The sequence below is a fragment of the Apostichopus japonicus genome, chromosome 12 (assembly GCF_037975245.1).
Source record: "Apostichopus japonicus isolate 1M-3 chromosome 12, ASM3797524v1, whole genome shotgun sequence".
NCBI lineage: Eukaryota > Metazoa > Echinodermata > Holothuroidea > Aspidochirotida > Stichopodidae > Apostichopus > Apostichopus japonicus.
In genome coordinates this window covers 1711045-1736290 of record NC_092572.1, presented here as the reverse complement: position 1 = coordinate 1736290, position 25246 = coordinate 1711045, and the positions used below count along the sequence as shown (strand labels likewise).

Here is a 25246-nt window from a genome sequence, read left to right as displayed (position 1 = left end):
TTGTATTCTGACTCAAGAAATACTGACAACAGGCGTATGATACAAATGATTTAACTTGGTGTTATTCTAAGTAAGAGGTGGAGTAGAGCACAAGAATATTGGAGGGTGCATGTAACAAAGTATGGTAAAACTAAGCAACTGAACGAGTATCAAAACAGTTTCCTTCGAAAAAACAGTCCGATGAAACTGAAAACTAGTCCTACATATTAACTTATTTATTGTTCAAACATTATTAAGCCGTAAAATAATTCTTCAACTCGAATTCTAACCTGTAATGAGGTAATCAATATGTTTTTCTGGAGTATCTTACATATAAACAGATTTCACCATGAATTCAGCTCTGAAATGTCATTACCTTGTGACAATTACAAACATGTCTAGCCGGGGCATGATTTTTTTACCGGCATGTCTCATGTGGACTGAACTTTCAATGGAATGAAGGTATCACAGACACCATTTATTGGACAGTAGACCTTCCATTTCAAGTTGGAATCCAATACCATGTCGAGGTTGTTCTTTATCTAAAGCAATATTTAACTTAGACGTCACAGCTATAAGATTATCTGAAGGGAAGTTAAAATATTTATCGGTTTATCGTCTTTGTGCAATAAAGAACAGTGATATAAATACTCTTTGTACAGTGAATTATTTTTCAAAGTCCAATCATACGATATAACCTTACGTAACTGGTATACTGGGCACTCTGTACGGTATGTTCCTGTTGTTGTGAAGCATGTTTAGGTCACACAGCTACGTACATATTATAATAATATATTGCCGGTTCACATCGTTTACATCGCTTATCCAAGGTCAGTTACTCTCAAGTGAGCTTGCGGCAACAACTTAAGATTAAACAAATAATAGTACAATATGTTGCCAAATTTGATAAGCTTTCTCTTGCTGGTTATTACATATGATTTATCCATTCACTGGGTAGAATGCACATAGATAGATAGATAGATAGATAGATAGATAGATAGATAGATATTTATTTCGTCCATAAGATATGGAAATTTGTCGCCCTGCAGCAAAATACATAAAAATTAAAGTTATAAAGATACATACAGAATACAGTAAAATATTAGTATAAACAAAACACAGAGAAGTTGAATGAAAAGGTAAGAATATCAACAACAACAATATCTATACATGTGAGAAAAATATACACATATATACATATATAAACAAGATGATAAAACAAAAGAAACCTATCTAACAGCCCTCAGGTTGAAAAAAGAAACAGAATTGGGTACAAAAGAAAACCTGAATCTGTTATGCTTAGACCGTGGCATGCGAAGTCTGCTGCCTGAACGGCAGAATACATAGTTTTCGAAAAGAGGATGTGTATGGTCTTTTAATATTCCATGGGTTTTCTGGTGCACCATATCAATGTAGAGTTCATAAATAGTTTTTAAACCAATATCCCTCCCAATAGTACGGCTGGCAGCCCTTACAACCTTCTCTAGGACTATGGTAACAGAAACATTTATATATTTTTGTAAAGGCCCAACATGACAAGGTTATTTAACATAACTTCCATGTTGCTTTCTACATTGTATCAAAGGAAACCTGGACGTGGTCACCGGTTTCAAAGTAAACAGGGTATACATTGGTTTCTGACAAAGCAAACGTGTATATAGGAAACGGCCACGAACAAAGCACTGAGAAGCTAAGTTTTTAGAGCGCGTGGTGTGTTATCCAAAGGTCACAGCCTTCTATGATCGTTCCAGTGAATTGCATTGTTCTTTGCCTGTAAACAAGTTTAATTTATGACGACAGGTACAGGGGCGTAGTACGAATGTTTACTGACAGCATAAAATGAGCTGAATACAATATATTACCCTCCTTCGCCCTACAATTCAGTAATAATAACAGTCATAAACGTTGCTCGATTGCTCAATCTGTTCATTTGATTTAAAAAATGTTGGCGAACCAGTGAATTACCATTTCCTGATTGCATATTCTTCGTTTGCGTATATTCCTTAAAGTATCTTTAAACACATAAGTTGACATAACATAAGAAAATGAATTGTATTGACTAATATTAAAAGCTTGAATGTTCCATAGGGTACCAAATAATTGATGTTGGAATTGAATCGAACATATCACTAATCATTCAGTTTTAGCCAGATCATCCCTGTAAATGTAAACCCCTATTCCCGGAAATATTTAAATTAACATGATATACAAAAACCTTGATTACTGCCCTGCACAAATAGAAATGAAATAACATCGAAATAGAAAGCAAAACCTTTGAGTATATCAATAAGTGTGTAAATGACAACAGTATACAACACACCGTTAATAAGCACGCTTTAACTGAGAGTCTTCATTTGAATTGAATCAATCACCAACTTCCTCATTCGTTTTGAAATAATACTGACATTGACCTTTGCTGATGCATATCAACATTTTCGAACATTTTATCATAGTTTTAAGAATTTTCCAAAGCATGAGGGATGTCAATGATTCGTAACACAATATAGACATTTGTAACATAAAATATGCTTTCTGACATAAATAAATAATTATCACACAGCGAAAAGCAAGAGTTTGCTTTAGGTATTTATGTATATTCATAATCACAAATGTAGATAGTTAAATGAAAGATTCAATTCATAGATTCCATCGGATTAATGATCTTGAAACGTAAGGACGAAATTTATTAACCACAATGAATATGTATACTCCAAACAAGTAACTAAATGAAGAAAGCAAATGAATTGGTTTTACTTTGATTTTAGTCTTCGGAAAATTTGCGAGATATCGAAGCATATCCGTGGTCGCTGCTTTCATAACACACGTTGTATGTACGTTAATAATACAAAATTCATTCAAAAACATATTCACACAATGTGCTGATGGCTGCCTTAAATAACCTATTATCCAAGACATGTTGCATTACTTATTTAAGGTAATAAAAAATATTAATGGTTTTGTTTTGAAGAACTGTATCTTTGATTTAGCATTGTATTAACTAAGTCAGTTTCAAACTGCAGCTTTAATTGAAGTATAAGTGACCAAATTTACCATCGTTCTTTACAACAATTATCGATAAGAGCGTTGTTCGCTTCGATATATGAGGACATTGCACAGAACAATACAACTGACAATATTACAGTATAATATGAAATGAGGATTGTTGAGTTGTTAACGACGTTTAACACATACGGAATTCTCTTTGTTAAATTTGCTTCCATTTATAATAACAATTATCATCACTGATATATTGGAATAAAGTAAATATTTACTAATGATTTATAAAAGAAAAGTAGTGAACAACGAACAGCTAAGTGGAGTACTAAGCAATATATTTAAAAACAGCAAACATATAATCATTATTGAAGAAACAAATTAAAAGTAAAATAAAAAATAGGTTCGGGGTTTAACTGAACTCAAATTAAGTAATGGGAGTTTTCGATATATGTATAAAAGACTTTTCTACATGTTAAATGTGTATTAACTTATGACATGCTCATATGGTACAAAATATTAACGTAACATCTGAGAGATTTACCTTGTAATGTCAAGATGAATGTCATAAGCATGGTCTCTCCTTGACGACATGAGTATTTCGCTTGATTTTCTTTCATACAAGGCGTAAAGAGCAGAATGGAATAATTTGAAGAATGACATAGATCTACCTCAAAGCTTTCAGTATTTTGTATCTTGAATGATTGTCTGGCTAGGGTAAGGTTGCTGATGTCGTTGTACCAATTAAGATTGCCAATTCTTTTCGACACATTACAAATTAAACACATCGATGAACTCCGCGAGCATATGCAGTTCCCATGCTGATTTCTGGTCGAACTATTCACATAGCTACACTCACGGTCAAATCGCCGCTCTCCTGAAAGATGGAAGGAATATATATATATCAACATTAATATCAGTACACGCCATACCGCCGTTGATACGTAGGTTAATATAAAATATTTACCTTTTACAAGAAGATCAAATGTTAACAAAGAGAACAAAACGATCTGAAACCACACACACATCTTATTTAGTAACTATGCAGCTCCTATTGAGAGAAAACAAAAATAGAAATGAAAGTTGCACAGTAAGGTTGATCGGATTTACTCTGTTGTGGGTCGAGGTGAAGCATCATATTTCTACGGCTACCTAGAAGGAACGTTCGACAACTCGTTTCGGGCAGTACGGCAACTACAAAGACGTTAATGTTCACGAACTGTAATGCACTTATTATGATCGTTTGTACGTCTCAAAACGGTACTTTGGAATCTTTGGCGGACGATCACAATTGGAACAAACACATTGATGCAACTTTATGTGAGACTTTTTGAAGTAATACCACGTCATGATACGTACGCTTTATTCATTTTAATTTACGTATCGGTTGAACAATTCATGTTGGCTATGTAGCTCAGACGTGTTCATAAACATCTTTGCTCCACGCTGTTCATAGAGGTTCCTTTTATTAAATACATTTACAGAAATAGTTGTACTCTAACTTAATAATACTGCATAACATATGCTTTATATTTCATCCACGCCTTCCTCAGTGCATAGTGCCTCCTCTTTGTTTAGCAGTTCGTTCGTTTCAGATCTTAAGAGAACACTAGGTGTCTAATAGTATAGGTGATGCGTTTTAGTCAAAACAATGGTTCAAAATACAAGCAAGTGTATAACAGAAAACGCTATGCAAAAGGAATACCACATGCACACAAGACAAGTGGTATTTCTATAAAACATGGCGCATTTTGTCAGAACCATCTGAGAGAATAAAATGCAGCTGCAAAGCATACTTAGTAAACATTTCTGCTTCATCCCTAAACTATTCATATTAAGCGGTGAGTTGGACAAGGTACGTACGTACGTTCGTGAGTACACGCTTACATTTAAGTCAATGTCAATCCGTAAAACACATCAGAAGTTTTGCCTGGTTGGATTCGTTCTCCTTGACTTTAGAGAGAAAAATGTAGATCAGTTAGTCACATTTGTTTAATACAAAACTGAGATGTGGATGTTGTACTAATCAGATACACCTGTTGACTATATGGCGTTTGTAATCATCAAAGTAATGCATCCCTACAATCAATATTTATTATATATCTATATCAGAGAGTTGTAATGAAAACAAGACAAAGTCGATCAGCTATACAATGCTAGTAATATTAACGTATGCTTCAGGGATATTATCTCTTAGCATCGCCGTATTTTGCTACATCGACGACATGATGAGCAGAAAAGTACAGGTAAATTAGTTTTCCTTATTAAGTTGTCCTTATTAACTTCGAAAATGTATTCGAGTTCAATTTATTGCATTTAAAAAAAAAAAAAAAACATATGTCGCTCCATCCTAATAGTAACTCCTTACACATCGATGTCAATGGAAATTAACAGAGGCTCTGAAGGGCAAAGGGAGTAGTTGATTTACCGTCTTAGTATATGCGACACGGCATGACGACTAATTTATACATTGTGCTAAGCTGCCATGTCAGTGTTACTTGATAATTTAACACATGTCAGTGTTACTTGATATGTTAACACATGTCGTGTTTCTTGACGTGCTAACAAGTTTAGTGTCCAACACATCATCTCGACCAGTAGATACATTGATTATGTCATGATTCTTATTAGTGTCACATCAACTATCATGTTTTGAGCTGTTTTCAATATATACCATTTCATGCTCGACCATTTGTTTATGTTTTCCTTCAACGTGAAGTCGGGTGTTATATATTAATGTAGTCCTGGGACTGATAGTGAAGGAGTAGGGTGTTTCCTCTCACATATGAGACACTTTGGTAAATGAGGGTTATATAAGCACGGTGTTATATTTTGTAACGTTTGAAACGATGTAAAAAACAAAAATCAACTTTTACGGTTTTACTGTGCAAGTTATAGATAAATGTGATGGATATACTTTTTGTTAAATATTGCTTATGCCAAATGTAACATCATACGTCGACATTGGGGACACTATTGTTTTTCGCAGAAAAGAACAACCTCACTTTTTGTCTGATTGTAAAAGGGTTCACAGTAAAGTGATAGTTAAACCTATTTTAATGTTATTATAGTATCTGAATATAATTTATATAACAACAATGGTATAGTTTTATTTCATCATGTTTTATTATACATTTGCAATCTGTCTGAGATAGTCTTCTTCGTTATTAGTTTGAATAATACTTTGAATTCGCGTTATGTATTAAATATTACATATAAATATATATATATATATATATATATAAATATATATATATATATATATGTATATATATATATATATATATATATTTATATATTTATATATATATATACATATATATTGAAATATATAAATATATATCTATATCTATATATATATATATATATATATATATATATATATATATATATATATATACATATACATATTTATATTGAATGTGCAGCAAGTGGTATGCCAGATATATATTAAATCAATAAAGAATAACAACAGTTGTGTTATTCTTTATTGATTTACTATATATCTGTGATGCCACTTGCTACACATTCAATTGTTATATACGGCTTGGCTTGCCTATTAAGAGTGGTTATTTTATGCATTTACAATTGTGTAAAATACTGTCAGATTCAAAGCGCCAGGGATGCACTCTATACAATTATAATACTTGGGTAATACGCCCATATGACAGTTATTCAAAGCCAATCTTTACGCTTAACACACCAGTAGAATAACTGTGGTCGAGTGTTACGGGCTTAGGTTCGTGACACGGAGATCCGGGTTTCGATTCCTACCTTCGCCTGATGAGTCCCAAAAGGAAGAAACTGGTCGTGAAGAGGAACTTGTCTGCTTCAATACTTGTTTCAGCATCTGTATTTGGTATGTATTTGCGAGTTTGTAGGTAGAAAACATATCTGATCAAAATAATAAGTTTAAAAAAAAAATATTGACTTCTTTTTCAGCTCAAGTATTGGAATGATGATAAGTCTATACAAATTATGATAGTGTTGCGTCATTGAGAGGGAGTATTTTGCTGGAAAAACATTACACAGCTAGTTGAAATAAGCGTTTTTTCTGATATTCATTAAAAAAAAAGATAGTTATGGTACAAAAGCTTTTCATGAACTATCTCTTCACCTACGAAAACGGGGGCGCTGCTCTTGCCACAAAGTAAAGAGACAATCTTGATTTGTCAATGACTCGATCTATCTGTAGCCTACAGAAACTTGATCCAGAATTAGCAGGTGGACCAACGTATATAGATAGGTACACCGGATTAAATCAACAGGGGTTAAACTACTCAGTACTAAATAAAGCCTACAGACCAAGACAGTACCTTGTTTAAAAAGCTTAACTAATTTTCAAGTACTATTATATATACCGGGGTTCTGGCTAGTGGGGGTATTATCAGTGCTGACACCCACCAGTTGCAGAAGTCAGTAGTAAAACTAACATCAACATAGGCCTAGTACTGTGTAGTTGTACTAGCACTACCCTACTTTGAAAAACTTCTTTCCAAAATTCAATGAAACGACATTGCATTCGTAAACAATTGTCTACATCTTGAAAGCTAAAATCATAAACACCAGGTCTCGTAATTCTTCATACCCTACACGGTAGAATACTTTTGTATATAGCCATAGGCTACTCGTTATGGCAATATACATGCACAAGTACATATGTCCTTAACTACCGATGGATACGTTGATGACGGTCACCAATGGCACCCTCAAAACTGTCACTTTAATTCCACCCAGAATGATAAAACAACTTCGAGTTTAGCCCCATATCATTGTTTAATTTATTTTATACCATCTGTCGAACGATGGAGGTAGTGCTGTACTTTCTTGAAAACGTTAAATGTGCAATTCGAAATACTAAAGGTTTGTAATCACGTTTCGTTTGTATTTTTCAGCCCAAGGTAAACAATTTTCAAAATTTCATTTCACATCTCAAGTCCGACATTGTCGCAAAAAGATAGTTAAATATTAAACGTATTTTCTTTTATTACAGGCAATTTAATTTCTGCCTTATGAATATGTATTATAACGGATTTCAGAGGATATACAAGCTGCGGTGTACTGAACTCGGGTACTGATTTGAGCTTCCAGAGTGCATTACACCGCTTTTGCCAAGTGTTTAAAGATTGTACAATAACGGGAAAAAAAGGAGCACTCTGATTTCGGACTGAATGTCTTAAGTGGCGAGAGTAATTGACCAGCTGCTTTGTACATAACGACATTCATTGTCCTACATCATGTGGCAATTCACATTGACAAACATTGATACAATTACACCTTTCCTAAAATTCAAAATTTTGTATAGCTAGTGATAAGTCAGAAACCTTTATATCTTAGTTTTCTGGTAAAGTAGACCTTAGAATGAGATTTTACAGAAAACAACACATATTTATCTCTCGTGTCTCAGTGAACGATTACCTCTTCAAATCTAAAATCTGTGACGTGAACAAAGCTTATTATATTCAAGTCACCCCTGGGTCAGCTTTCCAACTGAATAACCGATTGTCGCCATTCATGTGAGTTTTGTCACGTTTCTTCGTTTCTAACAAAAGAGATATAGTTCCATTGTATTGTGTATATGCATATCTGTTCTGATTTTGACGAGTGTTGTACATGTAAACTTACTGTATATGTAGAACCGCTGTATTCATCCATTGTTCACCGTTCATATGCTACAGTACCTGCTTATAGATATACAAATTGACATGTGTAGTTCTATTGAGTTGAAATTCGCTACGACGTGTCTGGAATTACCCAATGCTATATATAACGAGCGTTTAGCCCTATGATTCAACATTAGTACGTAACCTACAATAACAACCAAGAGTTAGAGTTAATTGAATCTAGTTTACATTTGGTTTAATCAATAACAAAAATAACCAAAGTTAAAAAGAATACCAAACTCAGTTGTGGACAATTCGGTGAGACCATATGTAAGTATAACATCTGCTTCATTCTAATTTATTGATTTGATATTCCACATGGTCTTAGTAATACGTGAACTGCTCCGATATATAACTAAGACATCAGTCTTTGTATAGGTTAACTATAATATTTCTTAATTTTTAATAACTGAATTTGACATCAATTACCCGACAATGTTCTTTTATAAACATGTGAATGCAAAGGTAGCACTACTTATCGGTAGCACGAACTAATGTGCCCTTCGATTGATCCAGTCATCAAGAGAAATTACTTATGTTTAATTTGTATTTGGACAAATCATATGTTCCAGTGATATGATTTGAACAATTTTACTTGATGTAAAGCATGTTTTTGATAATAAATATGTTGTATTCTACCTTTCAAGGTGAAATGGACAAATCATATAATACTGCCGGCACGTAACATGGTGGTTAATTAGCCAATCTGACTCAATATTGCCAACAGCATTTTCTTTGCTTTTTATAGTATCATGTGTTCACTAAAAACAGCGGATAATACTTTACTTTGCAAATTGCCAACTCTTTCTGCTTATTTATTCTGGTTTGTGGCACAAGGTTAAGATTAATTACCTTCTGATTTAGGTTTCAACTTAGCGTGGGAAGTCCTACGGTGAACGTATGGCTGGAAAACAACTGTTCATATAGCTAGGTCTATGTAAATTACATGGCCTTTGTATTGTATTGAAACTCTCTCGAGGTTGATACAGGGTTACGACATATACTGTAAACGTTTGATACCTTACATATAGTTCATCCATTGACGTATATGCATGTGAACGCGAAATGGAATGGGAACATGTGTACATTGTTGTAAACGTTCATAGCCTGCGGCTGTGTTGTGTGTCACAATGTTATCATTGTTATCTTAGTTCAAGTGATATCTAATAAACAAAAAGAATACTTTAAGGTTAAATGATCTTTCGAATGTCATGCCTTCATTAATTCTGTGGTGACCATTCACCGATATAAGAGAATGATTGCAATTTTCTTCGAAAGACAACAAATGGCTAAAGTAGTCTTCGACCAAACAGACCGGTCAAACTGAAAACCAGCCTTGCATTTGAACTGTTTTATAGTTCTAGAATTATAAAGCCGTAAAGTGGCCCTCCAACTTGAATTATGACCATGAAGTTATAGAGATGTTCTTTTTGGAGTTACTATCATTCTGAAAGATTTGACTCTGAATTCAGTTCAGAAATATCATTGCCTTGTGACAATCACTAACATGTCTGGTCAATGCACGATTTATAATTCCATGTTTAGTGTTGACTGAACATTCAACAGTATTGGGTCTTTAGAAAATCTGTTGTTAAACATTGAAACATTATATTTCAAGTTCATACCCAATCCCGATGTCGAGCTTATTGGTAATCTACACCAAAATTCCTTGACGTTGCAGCTACAACCTTATCTTAATAGAAGTTAAAATATGTATCGGTTTATCTTGTCTGTGCAAATAAGAACAGTTGTATAAGAAGTATTTATACAGAGAATGATACTTCAGTATAATAACACTATATAACATTATTTAACTGACATAATGGGTGATGTATACGTTATATTCATTGATACAATCCTTGTCGGTCACTTCGCCCTTCATCCCAGAACCTAATCAAACCCCCTTCTTACCAATCACGCACCGCCTATGGACGCCGATTATTCGTAGAAGCCGCTCATACAGAATGGAACAATTTGCCACAACATATCAGGACTGCATCTTCTGTTGACAATTTTAAAACAAAACTGAAAACTCATATCTTTACTTAGTAATTCATTGTCTATGTACATATTGTGAGACATTTTTTATTGGACACTTTTCTCTTGTTTATACATGTTTGATTTTATATCAAATTGGTATGGTATATTTTTAGAATAGGTCAGGATCGATGGCCAGACACTGCTTTTCTTATTGGTTTGCTCTTTCGTTGCTTGTTCCTTGTCTGGTCTGCGGTCATTTGCTTCTTTTGCTGTGTGTTTGGCTTGTATTCTTTTTTGTATCTTATGACTTTTATATATGTAAAGCGCCCTGAGACTTTTGTTACGGGCGCTTAATAAGAACTGTTTATTATTATTATTCCTGATGTTGCGATACAAGTTTACAACACACAGCTACGTAAAACGTATATTAACCTATCGCAAGGTTTATATCGTTTATTGAAGATCAGTTACTGTCAGGTGATTTTCGTGTTGAAAGAATGTACGTAAGTCTGTGATAGCAGAAACATTGATAATATGTTTTTAAATGCATAAAAATGTGTTATCTTGAAATAACTTCCAATCCGCTTTCTGGATTGTATCGAAGTAAACAAGGACGTGATCACCGGTTACAATGTATAAAGGGTACACAGTGTTTATAACAAGGTATACTTGCATATAGGGATCGCCACGAACAAAGGACTAAGCAGCTCATGTTGTAGAGCGCTGGGTGTGTAATCCAGAGGTCACGGCCTCCTATCTCGTTCCAGTCATGAATTTCGTTGTCCTTTTCCTTGAGAACAGAATAAGTTAGATTGATCACAACAGGTACGAATGATTACTCTGACAGCAGCTATATGACCCTCCCTCTCCATAAAATTCGGTATTAATAACAGTTATGGACGTTGCCTGATTGTTTAACATGTCTATATGATAAAACAAAGATGACGAACGAGCCAAATATCTTTTTTTCGATTGCATATTCTTCTGTTGCTTATAGTCCGTGAAGTATCTTGGTAAACATACATTTAGTTCATATAAGAATTTGACATAAAGGTGTTAAAAGACTGCAAAAAGTTATATTGGAAATAAGGTAAGCATAGCAATAATCATTCAGTTTTAGCCAGATCGTCCTTGTAAATGTATACCTTGAATATGTCGATCAACACATTACATACACAGAAACTTTGATTACTTCCCTGTACAAATTGAAATGAGATAACATCGAAAAAGAAAGCAAAACATTTTAGTATATAAATAAGACTTAGTGTAAAAGTGATAACAATATGAATCAAAGATCTAATAAGTAAGTTTGACTGCAGTCCCAATTTTAATGAAATCAATTACCAAGTTCCTCATTCGCTTTGAAAAACTTGTTTCCATTTAGCAGTTAAAAAAGACAATGAAAGTTAAAAGGCAGAAGCCTGACCGTGCGCCACTCCATAAAGAACAATAAACACAAGTCAATAGTGTTAGAGACTATACTGAACTTATGGTTTCGTTTCAGGTAGAACATCCCGTTAAATATACCTATCATGTAAATAGTTCATTATAGCTGTTATATACAAACCTTGACTTATTAAAGTGTTTATGTCGATTCATAGTCTAAATACAAATAGTTAAATCATAGACTAAGTTCAATATTGCGACATCAGGACGATATTTTATAACCAAAACGAATATGTATACTCCAAACAGGTAACTAAAAAGACAGCAATCAAGCTGGTGCTACTTTGATTTCGTGGTTTTCGTCAAGTTAGCCAGGTATTGAAGCGTATCCGGGGTCGCTGCTTTCATAAAAAAAAACTTTGTAGGTATTTTCGTCAGTAGTTGGTGAACCAGCTCTATAATAATAAATAATAATAACTAATATTTATAATGCGCTAATTATAAACAAAATAGTTGTCAAAAGGGCCATACATATAAATCATCATTCTTGCGTGTCTTGTAATGAAATTGAATTACATTTAATTGGTTTATTAGACTGTTTCATCATGACTACACAAAACTATTTAAAATGGAAGTATTTTGTAAGGTTTGCTATTTAAGGACCCGAAAGCAGGGTAGTGTTCTCTGCTGCGATGTATATATACATATATATTGATCTATATAAGAATTGAATGTATAGCAAGTGGTATGACAGATATATAGTAAATCAATAAAGAATAACACACCATAAAAATTCCACTTTACGACCAGTTTCATCCTTTTGGGACTCACCAGGCGAAGGTAGGAATCGAACCCCCGAATATTATGTCACAAACCGAAGTCCGTACCACTCGACCACAGTATTTCTACTGGTGTGAATGCGTATAAATTAGCTTTATATAGCTTGCTACACATTCATTTATCATTTACGGCTTGGCTTGCCTATAAAGAGTGGTTATTCTGTGTAAATTGTCAGATTCAAAGTACCAAGGGTGCACTCTGTACAATCATAACACTTGGGTAATCCGCCCTCAATTACAGTTATATATATGACCATCCCTTGTACGTTAACCAATACCAGTTACATTCATTTTAGGTGATACTTAAAATACAATATTCGTTGTGTTACGGTTTCATAATATGGTTCAATTCTGAATAGAGGTCATTGAGAAATACACCAACCAATGTTTTAAACTGAAAGGGTACTTTATAGTCCAAATTTCTAGAAACAATTCCTTAACGTTGAGCACAATCTCTACAAAACGTTTCAAGTTTTATCCAAAACAAGTTTCTCTGTATAATAAAGCATGGAACGATTTATGCATTTGTATATTATCCAATCTACTAAAAAAAAGCCTTTATTTTCGGTCACTGCATGGGAGCTTACCTTCTTGCAAACCGTTGCTGCATTAATGCTGAAAGAAACCAACAGAGTTTCACACCGTTTCCAATTAGTGTTAATTTGATTTTCAATGGAGGTGCATCAATGTATAAGATATACAAAGCAAATACTATTTGCATAATTGTATTTAATTTTGTACGCGATCGATCCCTGTAGAGGCATTAAGGTATAAAAGTTTGCCAGTCTAAGTGTAATGTTGTGATCCAACACTTTAATTTCATTTAAATGATACATTTAAAACCGCTCTACTGCTGATACTCACTTATTATCTTCATGTTGCGGAGAAGAAACAAAATCATTAATATCCCAAGGAGAGTAGATATAATAGCTAAAGCAATCGGTAATCCTTTCCTGACCACCGATTTATTTTCTTCAAACGAACAGTTGTATATTTCTGTGAATTCTAATTAATTTGAACTATAAATATTTGCAATGGTGAAGCTCGGAATGGAATACTGGTATGTGTCAGAAATTTTCGAATTACAAGTGCAAATATATCGACCTAACAACTTAAACAACACACCTAAAACTCATATTAAAATTTCAAATGAAAATTTAGTAAGCATAACCGTAAACTGTATGCGCATATCCAGCTAAGATGAATGTTAAGTGCTATTTGCAAGATAGCTTCCATGTTTCTATTTATGTTTAATGAAATACATATCATTTCTGTTTGGAACCCATACGTAAGAGTATCTGTTTTCGACAATTACAAGTTTGTAAAATGACAGTTCACTAACTCTGCGCCTTAAGTAGAATTCCAATACGTCAATATAATTGCGATCAACTTTAAATGCATAGCTTGAGGAGAATTTTTTTTGGATGCGCATCCGAAAGTATTTTAGTGCAAAAACGATACTGTAAGCCCGTTTAGTCGAAAGAGACGGTAATTCAAAGAAATTTGATGTCAAAGTTAGCAGATTCTTACTGACCAGAAACTTGATGCGTGAAAGATCATTGGCATACAGGTAACCCTTTTTTGGGCATATATAAAAACCAAAAATTAGGGAAACTACCTTTAGAGGGACTTTGCGTAGACTATACTGCCTATTCGTATTTGCGTGCAGACGGTGGGAAACCCCTTACAACATTAATCCAAACCTGCGAACTCTTTCATTCGTTTGGTGACGGAGAAACGCAAATTGTCTCAACAAATATTTCATATTCGAACATAAGATCACTTAGGTGCACTGTGAATGGATATGATTGATTGTTAGCTTTTCCACGTTTTGTGTTTACGATTATATCATTGTACATACTTTATTATTTCATCACCATAATGTAACAACATTCATTAAAATGTGTCAAAACAATGTGCTGATATCTGCTTTGAAAAAAAAAAATTATCCAATACAAAAAATGTTGTATCCCTAATTAACGGTAATAGCCTTTTTTTTAAAGAAATGTATCTTTTCATTAGCATTATCTTAATTATATTCTCAATTCAAAATGAAGCTTTAATTGGTGTATATATGATCAACTTACCTACGGTCTGTTAAACAGTTATCGATACGGACGTCGTTCGCTTCGATATATAAAGACCTTCCGAACAACATTCAGTTTAAAATATGAGGTGACATGCTCCGTATAATATGAAATTGCCACTGTTGCGTTTTTGAAGACTTCTGTGAAATTGTCCGTTTTCATTACATTGTCTGTGTATCATCTAGTTGTTATTGGTAAAACTGCTTCGATCACAATACATTCAAATTTTATATTCTTATCTGACTTAACAGTTAACGAATTCTCTGTGTTCAATTTGCTTCCATTTATAATAACAATTGGCGTCACTAATATATTGGAGAAAAGTAAATAATTGTTAACCAGAAAAGAGCAGAACAACGGACAACTAAGTTGAGTTATAATAATTAACACATTTTCACACAAATTTATTTATATTTATACATTGTTTTTACTTGTGCCGTTATTAAAGAAACGAAATTAGTAAAAGATAAAGTTACAATATAACGTATAACTGGACTTCAACTCCAAGTCAGTACTTGAAGTCTTTAATATATGCATATAAGCTTGTCTACATGTCAAATGTATCATAATTAAAATATGTTCATATGGTAGTTTTCTCTTATCGTAATATTGAGAAATGTACCTTGTAATGTGAGGATGATAAGCTTAGTCTTTGCTGGCTTTCTTTTTACGCAAGGCGTAAAGACCATAATTGAATAATTTGATGACGGCAATTGATCTACTGCGACATTTTCATTAGTTAATTTCTTGAATATTTTGTCTGGCGAGGGTAAGGTTGATGTCGTTGTACCAATTAAGACTGCTGCTATTTGTCGATACATTGAAAATTAAACACATCGATGATTTACGCGAGCATAGGTAGTTCACATGATGATTTCTGGTCGACCTGTTCCCATTGTTACACTCACGGTCGAATTGTCGCTTTTCTGAAACACGGGAAGGAATCATATACCAAAATTGATATCAGTACACAACAAACTGGGGCTATCTGTAAGTTAAAATTTAATGTATACCTTTGGCAAGAAGATCACTTGTAAACACAGAGAACAATGAATCTGAAACCACAGAAAAATCTCACTTGATTATTATTTAGCTCCTACTGAGAAAACACAAACAGATATATGAATGAAAGTTGAACAGGAAGGTTAATTGAGTTTTACTCTGCTGATAGTCTAGGTAAAAGCATCATTCGTATACGGTTACCTAGAGGGAATGTTTAAAAACTGTGTAAGGGAGTACGGCAACTTAAAATGCCTTAGCATTCATCAACTGTAGGACAATAATTTAGTTAGGTAATTTTGACGATCACAACTAGAACTAACGTATTGATACTGCTTTATATGTGACGTTTTGAATGAACGGTGATATCTCAACTCATTTTACATAAGGCTCTCAATCTAACCAACGTTGAACGTTTCATTTTGGTAAACTAAACTGATAGCTCAAACGTGTTCATAAATATGATCGCTCCAAGATGTTCATAGGACCAACTTTTAGCAAACATATTCTAACTTCTCATTGCAATGCTAAGACATAATATATACTTCTTGTTTAATCCACGCCTTCCTCCATACTTAATATATTCCCTTTGTCTAGTAGTAAGCACACTATTGACATCGAAAGAGAAAACTATTTTTTATCATGTGTATGGGATGCTCACGTGTAACGTGCATCAGCCTACTTCAGCAAACCATGCATGTTATCTCACATTGTTTTTGTTTTGTCATAGCGCACATGCATCATGGTGGTGCCTGTAATAACCTCGGCTTGGCTTGTCCTCGTTTTTGCACCTAGTGCTTTCACAGGTAAGTAAAATTGTTAAAATATACTCCGTAACATTGGTAATAAGCATTGGCCAGGGCTTTTACACGCTAACTGTTTTATTGGTTAATCAGTAGCGTAATAAATATGATCCACAAAATTTAAAATAAGACAACGTCATCACTGAGGAAATTTACTAACAGTATATGAAAGCACCTAACTGATTTTCTTAATCACAAAAAAGGGGGGCTATGATGTGAAAGATATTGGGAGTGATATGATGTGGAAGCAAATTGGATAATTGTTGAAATATATTTGCATATCGAATTCTAACTCAAGAGGGGAAGGGGAGGTGAGGAGAAGAAAGGGAAAGGGAAATGGAAAGAAAATATAAAAAACACATCATTTTAACACATAACAACAAAATGTAAACTCTCACGCAACTGTATTAGCAAACGAGTCGTCAAAATACATAGTATGCCATACCATTTTTCGTTTGTGGGATCTCCGTTGATCAACGCTGCATTAAACGTTCAAAACATGTGAAACAAATCCACCCATGGATAACGATCACCACCATATAAAACAGTTCCTACTTATGTGAGCAGTTTATCCAAAAAACAGGGAAACTAGATGATTTCAATTTTGTTTTCGTTTTTGGCAACCACTGAAATATTGAAATGAAATCTAGTAATGTATAATCACTGCGCAATATTAACTATAATATTATTTACCAATTATATACCAATAAATGGTTGCCTGCCAACAGGTTACACAACATTAATGATCTTTAATTGATTATAGGTGAACAGCTTAGCTGTCCGTCAAATATTGTCATCGAGAAAGGACACAATGCAACGATCGGATGCAATACATCTGACCCTCCAACAGATGTGTTTTGGTACAATGGATCGCCATCCAGGACAAGTCCTATCCTTTCTTTGGAGAACAACCTCAAATCAGGAACTATGTATAGCAGCAGTAGATTTGACATCACATCAAACGGCGATGTAATTATTTCGAACGCCCAAATTGAGGATGAGGCTGTTTATACCGTTGCAGCATTCTTTGCAACAGGAAATTACGAAGTAGAAAATATTAACGTTAGCATAAAAGGTACTTCATATTCTTTCACTTGTCACTGTTACAGTTAATTATCACTTGTAGATACAACGACAAATATATACGAAATCCAGCCAAATACTTAAACGAGAAGCATTTGATGAACATTTTTGGTGAATGTAGATTTGCTTCTCGTATTAGTGTATGTCTTGGTTCAAAGTCTGAAATTGATTTTCAGTATGTCCCCTTATCTGATTATTTTGTTAGTGGTTAAGCCAATAGACAATGACATTATTTAAAGTATTGTTCACTTATAAATTCTTCCTGTAATATAAACATTATATTCTGTTGTAAATAATTCGTACGTGCCATATTGGTGCCTCTGTTGTTCGCCTAAAAGAAGAACGCGTTCAAACAGCACTGAGAGCAATAGTTGATTAAGACATAGAATTTGGGATGCAAGTTTTCATTTTCTTTAAAAAACAGCCAATATGAATTGCATATATTTTTTTCCAGTCAGTCCACGACAGGGATGTCCACTGATTGCTAAGTGTTCGTCATGTTTGAATTGTACCCTACAAATAAACCGAACGAGCCAGTTACAGTGTATAGTAACTGAATCTCGACCAAAAGTACCGCTTCGATTGGAGATTAGACGTAGCGAGCATCTTCAGTTTACTACAGGCGAATCAATTTCACAGAAAAATGAAAAGCTGGGCACATGGGACACATCTACATCTGCCAAATACTCGTTCGACACATGCGGAGGTTTTGCTGATATAATATGTCTGGCACAAGATGATATCAACCTTTTGCACCGTAAAGACAGTTACGTCAGGGTAACCTCTGGTTAGTCCAAATTAAGTGTCAGTGAACGCGTCTATCCAATAGATCTATCTATGTAATTGTGACAGCGTTTGTAATATACATGCCTATGTTGATGTTGACCGACTAGGGTCAATTAGATTCCTTCTAGAGCATGAATTATTGAATTTTAATGGTTCGACGTGATAGTAATTGACTTCTATTTTAGTAATAGAAAACGGAAATGTTCTTTTAAAGCATGTAACTTATACACAGCAATTTGCAAAACAAGTGATAATAATAAGAAATCAAACACACACAAAATGGTACATTCTGAGGGCGATAACGTGCGGTTAGGATTATTCGAGAAATACTAAGTGTCTAACAGTCTACGTAGGGTATGTAAGTCAAACAAACGGTTCAAAATGCACGCGAATGATAAACATAGGTACTCACTCAAGTACACGTGATGCAAGTATTGTCTAGATTGTACACTTGTTGTGTTGTTACATGTTTAGTTGATTACAGAACGTTTTCCGTTTAAACTGTTTAATTTCATCTATGTATATAGATCCCTGTCCAGCAGGAGAGCCAGCTGTTGAAATTACTTCTACAGTTTCTCCACAATTGCATAGTCCATCATGGTTATTGTGGGTGGTGATATCTCTCGTCGGGGTGATCTTAGTAGTTACTCTAATTCTTCTGACTTTTTGTGTACGAAAGAAGACTAATGGAAGGCAAGAAACGAAAAAGTCTGGTAAGATACTTTTTATGTTTGATGATAAATATCATAATATACACTTCAATATACATCCTTCACACTTAGTCACAAAAAGTGAGAAAAAAAGAAGTGTCACTTTAACTGAAATGTGTAGGAACAAGCAAATCTGCGACGTTAAGGCTGAGAAAATAGGCTCCAAACATGACTAACGCACTTTAATTGAAAATATTACCAAGTAAGTTTTTATACCGTTTATTAACAGGTGAGAGAGCGAAAAGCGAAGAAGTTACCATTGCAATGAATGAACAGGTAAGGTCCCCATAATTTTTAACAGCAATATTTTTTTTGGTAAAGTTTGTTAATAAAGCCTTTATGATGTCCTCATTATAATTGTAGTACTTGACATTGGTATTTGAGAGAGCTAACTGTACATTTATTTTAATGTAATATATTCTTGAAAATTTCGAAAATGTTCGATCAAAGATAGTAATGTAGAAACTTATAAAATAATAATGTGAGAATTTATTATGCTTAACTTTTCAGGAAGGGTCGCATAAAAAAGTTGAAATATTCAACACCAGATCGCGGAAACAGAGATCACTTAATAGTAAGTTCGTTGATTTATTGATATCAAATTTTTAAAACATATTGCAAACGTTTTAGCAAACTGTTGTTTACTGCTAAAACAAGGCCAAAACATGTATATGAACGTGTCAAATTTAGAGGGTCTGACGTTTTGATACCAGCAGGATATTCAGAGCTAAGTGAAACGAATACAAACTGACAACAAATCAAGACACGCAGATGGACATATAGATAAACTCGGGAAGTGAGCAAAGACTATAACAAAATAGAAACGTCAAATATGATAGGAAAAGGCAATTAGAGGACTCAGGGATGTGGATATCAAATCTGACGGGAGTAGCAAAATGAGGTACTTAGTAATGTAGGTGATAAAGAAGATTAGGAAGGAAAACATTGATATAGTTTGAGTGATTTAACACTTTGTTTGCGTGTATACTGTGACTGGTGAAAGAATCCGATTCCGAAAGGTGGATCTTGCAGACAATCTACCTTGTAAGTACCATGCTGGGCAGAGGCGGAGTTTGACGTTAACGCTGGTATAGCAGCATAAACCATCAAATCCGGCAGGTTATGTGAGTGTCTTTAGGTAGGTGTTGGCTTGTCAAGAATAGCCCTTTGAAACAATCTGAGGTGTGCATGATGTGAAAATGGTTAGTCATTTTGGGAATTTGGGGAATAAAGGGAATAAGAAGAAAAACCTGATTTTTCTAAAAGAATGAAAGGCATTGTAGAATATTTTGACAAGAGCTTATTCTCTATAAAGTTACAAATTGACCTTTTTGATTAGGCAATTTTTTTTTTATCTTCTCATTTTGCAGAAAAAGATAAGAGTCTATCAAGGTTCATTTCTTGTCTCTGTGATAGTTACGCTAAATACCTTTATATCAACCTCTTTCACCATGAAACGGTCTCTGTTGATATTGATACCATCTACGTGGACAGCCAGTGCATAGTTAAAAGACCGAAAGACAAGAGACAATACGAAGTATCTACAGAAACACTGTATTCAAACCCACCAACAGAAAAATGGGTGGCTTTGACGGCTGGTCTAGGATTTGGGAAAACAACATTGATTCTGAAGATGTTAAGCCAATGGATCCAACAAGACGAAAAAACTTACGTTTTGATTTACATACATCTGACCGACAGTAATTATCAGATGAATCTCATTGATTTAATAATGACTGACGTTCCCGATGACTCAGGAATAGAAACCAACGACGTGAAGAAAATCTTGTCAGATCAACCTGTAATTGTTCTCATTGACGGATTGAGTGACTTGTGCAGTACGATAAATGTCCACGAATGGAAGGAAACGCAAAAGGAAGAACACCTTACTAAAGCAAGCACTTTTGGGACTCAATTGGACACTAAAGAAAATAATTATAAGCATCTTGCTCAATTAACAACAACAGTACAGCAAAATCACAAAATGAGAATGTGGGTAGCATCGCGTAACTTAAATTTCTCATATCCCGATAAATTCCTCACGATTGAGTTGAGGGGATTCAATGAGAACCAAATTAAAGACTTATGTGCAAAAATGTATTTATACCATGATCGATCTAGAACTGTAGACCACGAGGAAGAAATTAAGCAACCAATAACGGAAAATAGTTCTCTTTTAGCTAGCTCAGAGGGAAGCACTGATCCTGAGGACTATATTATCAAAAGTAAACCTATAAATGATGAAAGTTGTACCGGGGATCTTGACAAGCCAATCTTGAGTATGCAGTCATACTCGTTTCAGAAGGAACACGATAGAATGGTAGATGAAAACATCGTAAAGAAAATGATTTATTCCTTCAGTTATTCAAAAGAATTCTTGAAAGAGTTGTATAAGGTTCCATTATTCGTTACAACAAGGTTGTATTTAAACGCCGTGGAAGTAACGAAACAGGGCAATGAACATTGCGATCATTGTCGTATATCACATATCATGGAAGCACACGTCAATAGTATGGAAAGACATTATGTCACAAAGGGAAACAACAAACATTGCGAAAAGTCTGAGTTTTCAGCACTAAGAAGAACCATTGGAGAAGCGTTCTGTAAAGGAAAGAGATCAATCGAGTATTGGCAAGAAGAAAGTCGGAACGATTCACTTCAAGCGGCTTTGTTAATAGGACTCCTTAAAGTAGATTCAAACAATTTAGACTCACACCATTCAAAGACGACTCTTAGTACAGTGAGTCCTGACAATTGTGTCGATGCTGCGTATCCATTTTTTAAGGAATTCTTTTTGGGACATTATTTCCTGCAGAATCTACCGAGAAATATGTTATCCTGCCAAACTAAATTGACAAATTATGATTTCAATTCTGCCTTAATGTTCGTTACTGGTTTAAGCGACGATAACACTCAGCAAACACAAATTCTTGATGCACTTCAAAAGCAAGGAATGTGGAATGTCTTTATTGATTGCTTTCATGAAGTTGACCTTCTAGTAAAACAGCGAACGATTAATATTATAAAGAAGAAGGCGGATATTACTATTACAAAGACGGAGATCCCATATCATCAACATGCTATTGAAGACTTTCTCACTTTCTGAAGAAAGGAAAATGTAAGACTTAGATTGTTTTGTTTTACGTGTTTTAAGAGTTGCATATATGGTAAAATAATGAAACAAATTCATCCACTGTCCAAATCAACTAAAAATACGTATTTACCTTTAAGACATAAACAACATCAACTTGTTAAATGAGTGCTTCACATAAATATTCCATAGATATAACTGCACCGATGAACGTTGTCTCTATTCTATTTAATACGTAGTAGTAGTAACTATGGTTAAACTGATCTCATCCAATACAAAGCGTACTGGGCATTATATACTGTACTCTATCGAACACTTTTACTAAATGTTGTGCTACAATTGCTGCCCACCTCACACCCTTGGGGCATTGAACTGAAACTAGGTGGATTGGTCTGACTTAATCGGAGATACCGTAGGTTGCCACGATAATATGGAGTCGACTTCACACTTGATGCTACTCGTGTTCATACTTATTGAATAGAATCATACTTAAGTATTGTTTTCTCTTAATTTTTCAATAGTTTCCTAATGGGACATTCGTTTTTGAGGGGGACTTCTCTGTACAGTTTCTCACGAACTTATCATTACCAAATGCTGAACGAGTTGTGATTAGTAAGAATAAACTTGAAGACAACGTCATACTTGTGATCGTAACTTACATCGCTAAAAAGATTAACGTACTGCTCCAGTAAGTTATTGTGTATCTTATATATAACAGTGTACTTAGATTCGTAGAAGGTTTGAACATAGTATTTGAAGTTATTGTACATGCTTGATATAGGTGTTGTGCTTAAAGGCAAAATTTTACGGAAAGGAAAGTTAAAAGCCGTCTAAATATCTGATGTTTTGCCGGACAATTCAAATTACGTCAGAAGTAAACACTACGGCATGTGATAAGACTGTAATAGTCGATTATTGTCGTTCACGTTACACGCTAATTGTCATACGGAGTGTACAGCTGTTAAGATAGCGCTAAAATTTGTGCTGCAAGTCATTTCACCGGTCTGTTGTGTTTGCAGTTGTGTTTGGGGGGAACAGCCGTATCCAGGAACAAGGGCTTGCCCCTTTTTAAGTAACAGTTAGCTAATTACTGCGTGGACTCGATGCCGAGATTAGAACATACGATAGAAAATGCTTGTAAATGCTAACGCCACAGCAAAATGTTTATGTATCTATCAATATGTTTGTCAACATTAGTTCCAAAGGTTATGCTCTTACAATATATGCTTGATCACGAAGAAAGTTGTACACATTGTTGCCCATGTTAGGGCTTCTTTTATGATTCACACGAGATAAAGATTGCATGTCGTTTGAGATGATGCCGGGTCCAAACATGCTCATGTCACATACGGTAAATAAGGGCTTGTCAGATAAAATCAGAACCAAAAAAAGTCTTAGAATGTGTCTCTCAGGTGATACATGGACGTAATACTCCAAAGTTTCCAATTAGTTGCAAGTGGACGACAAGTGTTTCGACAAGTGACTGTTAATTAACTTGAGTTATTCTCTGTCGCTAAACAAACATACACAGTGTAATATTTCCTTGTTCGAAACAGGCTGTGCAATTCACTTTGGGAAATACAATTGATCTGAAATATCACTGATGTTCTAGTTTACCTTTTTTGAACGGCTAACGCCTGATTCATGAATTCATGTGTAAGCTGGTTAACTATAACGTAATTGTTTCCTCATTTTCAGATATGAAGATTAAAACATGAAAGTGAGACAGATAATGTGCCAAATGAATAAATGTGTTTTCCTACCTTTTCTTAGGTTTCACAATTGCGCTATGAATACACTTTCTCAAGAAAATATTACACAGCTTGGTAAAATTGTAAAGAGGCAGAAAAGGTTTACAAGTAAGTATCAAAAATCAAGTTTAATTTAAAATTGAAAGGTTAATAGTTTTTTTTCAGACAAGAGAATATTTACTTTCAGTTATATTATATTCTCTATCAATCTAATAGCTGTCAACCCACTCAGCTTCGTAAAGCTGAATTTCTTCTTGCATGAGCTGAAACATAATATCATATAGTTTGCTGTCGTCGTTCAGTAACAACTCAGTCCGTTGAAATGTTAGTCGAAGAATGTGATAGCTAATCAAGTGTTGGTATTTATTATATTTTGCAGTTGTATACTCAATAGGCGGTTGTTGGAAGAATATTGACACCCAGACGATCTATAACTTTGAACATGGTACTTGGATAAAAAGAAGGAAAACCAGTCACAGTTTTCCAGAGTTTGAAGCTTTACCCAGTTAGTTATGTTTCTTTTGAAAAACACTTCAGATTACTTTTAACGTAAATTAAAGAGCAACGTTTGTCAAAGTCAACCAGTCTTGAATCTAACATCTATATTTCGAACCACAGATATATATTTCTTTTTTTGTGATATTTTTTTGTATGCATCTGGTATCATCAGCATAATTGATGTAATCACAGCAAGTGAGTTGAAAATACATTGCATTTTTTATAAATGTCATTCTGCAATCACCCATATCATTAGGTATAGGACATAATATTGATGGTTGTTTAGCTCATTTATATCTACAATCGAATTGGTTGCTATGATTGCTGGAAGCAGGTTGAACATCACCAAAAATCCTAACATATGCTTAATGTTATGAATGCCAAACCTGTCGATCACTAACATGAGATGATGTTTACGATGTTTCGAAAGCGACCGGTCTAGACCAACTTTCAATAAAGGTTCTGAAATATTGTGCCAAACAGTTCACCAACATTTGGATAGATATTTTTATCTTTTCTTTATTACGAGCAAATTCCTTCTATGTGGAACGTTCCTATATTTTTCCTATTTCTAATAAACAAAAAATACCATCGCTA

General features: G+C 34.2%; 2 protein-coding genes across 3 annotated transcripts in view; one reads left to right on the top strand and one right to left on the bottom strand.

The window, feature by feature from the left end:
* LOC139977687 (uncharacterized) overlaps positions 1–4599 on the bottom strand; it is a 12908-nt gene extending 8309 nt beyond the window's left edge. Inside the window, exons 1-2 of one of the 2 annotated variants that reach the window (XM_071987189.1) lie at positions 3941–4599; positions 3518–3850 (exon numbers count right to left, since the gene is read on the bottom strand). In XM_071987189.1, coding sequence (XP_071843290.1) covers positions 3518–3850; positions 3941–4001 — 394 coding nt within the window. In that variant the 5' untranslated portion in view covers positions 4002–4599. The remainder of the gene's footprint in view (positions 1–3517; positions 3851–3940) is intronic. The other variant, XM_071987188.1, reaches the window with a different exon arrangement.
* The window catches only part of LOC139977674 (uncharacterized), a 26333-nt gene extending 1087 nt beyond the window's left edge, over positions 1–25246 (top strand). Inside the window, exons 2-11 of the mRNA XM_071987163.1 lie at positions 16658–16733; positions 17494–17805; positions 18268–18600; positions 19127–19312; positions 19539–19585; positions 19820–19883; positions 20680–22427; positions 22922–23088; positions 24174–24259; positions 24531–25246. Of these exons, the coding sequence (XP_071843264.1) occupies positions 16670–16733; positions 17494–17805; positions 18268–18600; positions 19127–19312; positions 19539–19585; positions 19820–19883; positions 20680–22415 (2742 nt within the window). The 5' untranslated portion in view covers positions 16658–16669 and the 3' untranslated portion in view covers positions 22416–22427; positions 22922–23088; positions 24174–24259; positions 24531–25246. The remainder of the gene's footprint in view (positions 1–16657; positions 16734–17493; positions 17806–18267; positions 18601–19126; positions 19313–19538; positions 19586–19819; positions 19884–20679; positions 22428–22921; positions 23089–24173; positions 24260–24530) is intronic.